The sequence below is a fragment of the Hyaena hyaena genome, unplaced genomic scaffold (genome assembly GCF_003009895.1).
Source record: "Hyaena hyaena isolate Hyena2069 unplaced genomic scaffold, ASM300989v1 scaffold_3, whole genome shotgun sequence".
In the NCBI taxonomy this organism is placed as follows: domain Eukaryota; kingdom Metazoa; phylum Chordata; class Mammalia; order Carnivora; family Hyaenidae; genus Hyaena; species Hyaena hyaena.
Window position 1 is genome coordinate 9,031,904 of NW_024080635.1, and position 6,584 is coordinate 9,038,487.

The following is a 6,584-nucleotide window of genomic DNA, read 5'->3' on the forward strand; positions in this document are numbered from 1 at the left end:
ATGTCCCTCTCTTGAAGGGTAGGAAATCAGGGCTGCATTGAGCCCTTTGTTCTTAGAAGATGGGAGGTAAGGGGGAGGGTAAGTTCGGGAGCTTGAATGCTCTGTGTCCTAAAAAGGTCTGTTCTCTTTGGGTGACCTTGCACTAACACGGCAGCGTGGTGCTGCGCTCCTCTGAAGGGGTCAGTGACCGCCCCCAGGCCTGTGCCCCACCTCATTTCTCAGGAAACGGAGTCAGGAAGAGGCTGATGACAGTACTGCCAGCCTTGCTGCTCCCACATATCAGGCAGACACACACCTCCAGGAATCCCAAACGCAGATTCTTAAACAAATCTTTTTGCTTTCAAATGCACTATGGCATCTTCTTTCTTTTCACGTTGTTATTGTACAAACAGCATTAAAACAGCAATAACAGAAACAAATAGATAACAGCACCTTCCCTCTCACTAATTCTAGCAAGTCAGCTGTTTCCATGTGTCTGTATCCCCCACAGTCCCTTTCTCGTATATGGCTCTTCCCAGCAAAGGGCTTGTCTTCCTGACTCTGCTTGGCGGAGGAGACTAGAATACGCATTTGTGTTCCCTGCGCTCCTCCAGAGGATGAAGAAGGGAGGAGGGGGTGGGCGATCTGTCTGGGATGTCTGGACAGACAGCTCCCTGTGGTCGGTGGTCAGGGGCGACTTCCTGCTGCGTGAGTGGAGAGAGCATTACCGTTAGGAGGGGGTCTGGCTTCCAGCCCTGTCTCTGCCGGGAATTTGCCCTGTGACCTTGAGCAAGGGCCCACATCCTTTCTAAGCCTTCAGCTTCCTATCTATTAATGAGAGAAATAACTCTGACCAGCAACTCCCAAAGTTGGTCCCATGGCATGGTCTTTGGTATTCGTAGAAAAAAAGGGGGGAAGCCGAGAGGTGGTTCTGTGTGCTCTGATGTGTTGGGAAGACCAGGTTAAACAAAATGATGTGTTTATTGCAATACTTTTTAGAACCTTCAATTTGTATCTCCTAACCTTAGGTTTTCCTCAGATACCTGGACTCATAACCTCCAGAGGCCCTTCGAAACTGGGGGTTTCCTTTATGAGTGTCCTCATCTTAACAGCCCCTACACGTTGAGCACTTGATGTCCCAGACCCCAGGCTGGGGTATCACGCGGTACGGCTTGCTGAACCCTCATAGCAGCCCCGTATCTTATAAATAAGGAAACAGAGGCACAAAGAAGTCAGGGCTCGACAGGCCCAGGATGCCCTTCTCTGGGGTTCCTGACCACAGTGCTTGCTGTGGCCTGATCTCACCGTAGAGGCTGTTCCCTGTGTCCTGACTCCAAACGCCCAAGCGAGGTCTCCACTGTGGGAGTCAGAGGCTGCATAGGTGCCCGACCCCTGTACTAGTCCAAGGAGAGAAGAAGATGGTCCTGGGGCTCCTCAGGCTTTGGGGAGTGAATCCCATCCTTCTGTGCCCCTCCACGAGCGGCTCGCTGGCCCTTGACCATGTCACATATCTACCAGGAGCTCAAGAGCACGGACATGAAGTACCGGAACCGGGTGCGCAGCCGGATCAGCAACCTCAAGGACCCCAGGAACCCCAGCCTGAGGAGGAATGTGCTCAGCGGGGCCATCTCTGCCGGGCTCATTGCCAAGATGACGGCAGAGGTGAGAGTGGGGTGGGGCCTCTGCGTGGTGGGGCAGGAGGCCAGGCCCCTCCGGCCTTGCCCATGTCTGAGAGGTGGTGGCTTCTGACTCAGTGGAGATGAGCCAGGGGCTTTTTCAACCTGGCATGGCAGACTCCCCATCCCTCCAGTGTGCTGGACCATCAGGAGAGTGAACAAAGCTACCATGAATCAAGCACCGTGCTAAGTACTCTGGGCTCATTGGCCGATGATAGCTTCACACTACCTGAAGTAGAAGTCATTTATTATCCTCATTTTACAGATGAGAACACTGAGGCTCAGAGGAGTTAATGTGGCCGTGCACACAGCTAGAATATGTGAAAGCCAGGGGGCCCTGGGTAGCTCTGTCAGTAGAACAAGCGACTCCTAATCTCAGGGTTGTGAGTTCGAGCCCCACACTGGGTGTAGAGATTACTTATAAAATTTAAATCTTTAAGAAAAAAATGTCAAAGCTGTCTGGCCCCAGAGCGCCCACCCTTTTCTGCTTTGTTATCTAACTCCTTCTTCTGCCTTGTTCAGTTCTATACCCTGTAATGTGGCTCTGGGCCCAAGCCAGAACAGCAGTCCCTCTCTCCATGGAGCACAGTCCGAGGTGGGGAGACAGACATATTTTCAAATTTGTACAAACAGAGGCCGTAATAGCCATGATAGAGCCACCATAGGAACGTGCAGGAGGGAAGGACTGACCCAGCTTGAAGGGGTCGATAAGGGAAGGAAAGGAAACAGGCCTGTTCGAGAAAGTATGTGCAGTGGTTAGAAGCTTCAGGACCATGCCAAATTGCGTGAGTTTGAATCCTGCCTCTCTCATTTTCACTGGGTGATCTTAGACAAGCTACTTAACCTCTCTGTGCCTCAGTTTTCTCATCTGTAAAACAGGAATAATAGCTATCTCATGAAGGATTGAATGAGTTGATATATGTGAAGTGTTTAGGTTAATGTACATAAAGTGCTCCCCAGAATTATATACGATGAGCTCATTCACTGACCATTTCAAGTAACCCCCCAGCACCATGCTGTGAAAGAGGAAATAGGATCTCCACTTTATGGTTGAGAAAACGGAGGCCACACACAGCTAGTATGTGACAGATGGGAATTTGAACTCAGATATGTTTATTTCAGAGCCCACATCTTGGAAACACCTTGTGTACACCCTTGAGCATGAGTGGCTCCCTGTAGACAGAGGGGATTTCCCGCAAGCACTCCGGCATCACACTGCTAAAGCACTACTAAGTCGAAGTGGCCTAGACAGGGGGAGGGGAAATGCATTGGGATTCCAGAGTTCTGGATGTGCCTCATGACGTCTGGGAGCCCTCTGAACCTGTTGGCAGGCGTGTGCCTCTGTGTGTTTGCGGTGTGTGTAACGTGTGGAGTGTACTTGGTGTCTAGTATATGTGTGTGTGTGAAATGTAGTGGGTGCATGTACATTTTTCTCTTCATTGTTTTCCTCCAATACCCCAAACAAGAGGGAGCCCTGGCTTCAGGATAAAATGGGGAGCTTGGCACAGGTGGACCAGGATTATCTTTCTGCTTTATTCAAACTATCTGATCTTTCTAGGCAAACGGCAACATATGTCCAGATTTACAAATTGCAACTTGGCTTTAAAGTGCAATTTTCTCTTTCCTCGCTAGGAAAAGCTGTGACTTTTATGAAAACCAAGCCTTGTGTTTTCTCCTCCCTGGCCCTCACTCTGCGGCTCTGGGGTCCCTCTACTTCTTTGTGTATGCATTGTAGGAATGCTATCAAGAAACTCTTCCAGGCAATCCAAGCATTGGGAAATCCGGCCCAGGAGAACCAAGGAAAGGTGTAGACACAGGGTTGAGCCAGACCCAGCAAGTTCCCAGAAGCTAGAGGTCAGAGTGGAGCTGAATGTCTGGATTAAGGCCAAGACTGGCCCAGAAGTCCCAGCAAAGCAGCCAACAAAGCCAGCCAGGTGGATGGTCTGGCCCCACCCAAGGACTGTTGGCTGGAACAGAGTGAGAGAATCAGGTGGTCAACCCAGGCCCAAGAAGAGGTTGATCAGACCAAGAGGAGCAGGCCCAGAACTTAGCAGGCCCTCCCCAGGTCCAGTCCCCAAGGACCTTGTCCCCTGCCAGTAATCCAGATGCTCAATCAGGAGACTTTCATCCTGGGGTCATCTTTTGCCCCAGGCAGGAAGCTTCTATAAGAAATAGAAGACCACTGGGGCGCCTGGGGGGCTCAGTCAGTTAAGCTTCCAACTTCAGCTCAGGTTATGATCTCACGGTCTATAAGTTGGAGCCCCGTGTCAGGCTCTGTGCTGACAGCTCAGAGCCTGGAGCCTGCTTCGGATTCTGTGTCTCTCTCTCTGCCCCTCCACCACTCACACTCTGTCTGAAAAATGAATAAACCTTAAAAATTTTCTGGAAGAAAAAAAAAAGAAAGAAATAGAAGACCATTTTTGCTCCAATAAGGAAAATAACAGTTTGGGGTTGGGCTACCGGCCATGCTGTGGCTCACGGGACAGGGAACTTGCCCTCAGGACAGCGGATGCCCATTGCACGGGTGTCCCTCTCTGCATCCTGTGTCTCCCTGATTCTTCCCTTTTCTCTTCTCCCCTCTACCCAGACATGTTACAGAATGGAGTCAATTCTGAGATGTTCTTTAGTTGAGTGGATATACTGTCAGCACCATGAGGAGATGGGTTTTGTCTGTTCTCTGCTCTGCCAGCCCTGAGACCCATGCCTGGCCCATCGTAGCTGCACCACACACTGGGGTCATCTTCTAACAATGTATACACATGAGGACCAGTGTCCTCTCCCGCCCTTACCTTCCCGGTTTCCTACTTGGTTCTCTATAGCACTGTACTTACTCCATGTGGCCTTGACCCTGCTTCATCCCAGATGAGGTAGGACAGAGATAGGCAAATGTATTGGTGAGTGGGTTTCTCCATTCTCCGTTTCTCAGCCGGCATGGGAGACCCTCTTTCCTCAATCTGTCCCCAGCCACCTCTGCCACACTCCTCACCTTGAACACGCCCCCCACACCCTTCCCCAAACGTGTTGTTCTGGTCTGATCTTCTGCATCTGTCGTTCTCTTTCTCTAGAACTGCCGTCTCTCTTGAGAACTCCTGCTTATATTTCAAGACGGGTTAAGGGGTTAATGTGTCTGCTTCTTTAATGAGCCTCCCCTGCCCCCAAGCCATCAGCCATCAGACTCTGGGCTTCCCCCTTGTGCTTTGTATACCTGGGCTTTAAGTACTTCATATGCTATCTTGCAAACTTGTCTAAATACTTGGCTACACTACCAGACTAGCATTCCCTGGGGACAGGAACCAGACTTTAGGGCTCAGGGGCAGTGGTCTGCCTGAGCCAGCGCCTATCAGCTCAAGAGAGGTGATTATGTGCAGCTATTCCCAGCCCTGTGCTCAGTCACATTACATTAGCAGCTGGAAATCGGCCGTGGTAGGAGTATTTACACTATGGAAATTGGTGAGTGCTACAAATCAGGCACCCCTCCGGCTCAGGCCCACTTGTGAGCACACAAAAAGCAGCTAAAGGCATTCAATAAATTGACATCCAATACATTTTGAATGAATGAATTCAGTTAGCTCTGGATTTCCCTCCAAATTAAAGTCAGTTGATTTTTGTTTGTATGGCCCCAGGTTGAATTGCTTTTCTGGATACCCTTGCCAATGGTTAGGACCTGGTCCTTGAACTTAATACAGGTGTTCAACCATCTGCACCCTGTGCAGGACTTGACCATCTGTACCCACTGGAGTAACTTGAGGGCACTTGTAAAATTCCTGGGCCTGTGCTTAGAATTTTGGATTCATAGGAATCTGCATCTCATCGGAAAGCCCAAGTGGTGATAACACGGCGGTCAGAGCACCAAAATCACTTGACCTTTGTGCCAGCTCTTTTCCGTGGCTTAGGGAGGAGGAGAGGTAGCCATGTCCTCATTTTACCAAGTCCTCATTTTAACATTAGCTCCGGCTGCCCTCCCTCCCCAAAACCAAAGTCACTTAGAGCTCTCTCCAGTTTGAGTGTCCCCTTTCTCTGCTGTCCTCTGGCAGAGGTTTAAGAGGAGTCAAAATGGCCAGGCAGATGGATAAAGGCAGGACCTGGATCATGCAAACACTGAGTGTCTGCAGGAAGCTGATGGGAGACAGGAGGCTCTGTTCTGTAGAAGCTTAAAGTAAAAGATGTTCTGCGATGCAGGTGAGCAGTTAAGCTTGTGAATTCAGGAGCTTCAGGTCCCACTTGGGTCAGGGTAGCAGCGGCAAGTCATGGATAGTTGAGGTCAAGGTTCCCGGGAGGCAGAATGGACTAGGCAGTGACCCCAGTTTGGACAGGCCCCTGGGTCGAGTCCCAACTGGACAGATAAGGGGAACATCACAGATCAGGTGGTCACGGTCCAGGCAGCTCAAGCAGGAAGGTTCAGGCGGGTACCCGAGGTCCTGGCAGGCAGGGTGAGCCCCGGAGCTGAGGAAACGTGCACAAGATATTGACCCTGGGCTGGGAGCTATTTGCCGTCTGTCTCCTGCATGCGCCCTACTGCTCTTGGCCCGGTCACAGCCTGCAGGTTTGCCCTTCCACCCAAAGCGGAACAGGGACTCTTGCGGAATAGCCTTTCCTCGGCTGGGGCAAGGTCAGGAGTCCAGGCCTCCCTCCCGCTCCTTGTCCGCAATCAAGCACGTTCCCCTCTCCTCTGTTCGGGCTCTCTAGAAACAGGATGGTGGGGCAGGGCCCCTGGGACTCTCTGTCCCTGAAGGGCAGACTCCTTTCTCCCCAGGAAATGGCCAGTGATGAGCTGAGGGAGCTGAGGAATGCCATGACCCAGGAGGCTATCCGTGAGCACCAGATGGCCAAGACCGGCGGCACCACCACCGACCTCTTCCAGTGCAGCAAATGCAAGAAGAAGAATTGCACCTACAACCAGGTACGGGAGAGGAGGCCGCGGAGGCACAC

The 6,584-nt window shown here is 51.2% G+C and overlaps 1 protein-coding gene across 2 annotated transcripts in view; it reads left to right on the forward strand.

The window, feature by feature from the left end:
• The window catches only part of TCEA3 (transcription elongation factor A3), a 37,622-nt gene that overhangs the window by 26,855 nt on the left and 4,183 nt on the right, over nucleotides 1-6,584 (forward strand). For both annotated transcript variants that reach the window (XM_039230494.1, XM_039230504.1), the window contains 2 exons: nucleotides 1,487-1,641; nucleotides 6,409-6,555. In XM_039230494.1, coding sequence (XP_039086425.1) covers nucleotides 1,487-1,641; nucleotides 6,409-6,555 — 302 coding nt within the window. The remainder of the gene's footprint in view (nucleotides 1-1,486; nucleotides 1,642-6,408; nucleotides 6,556-6,584) is intronic.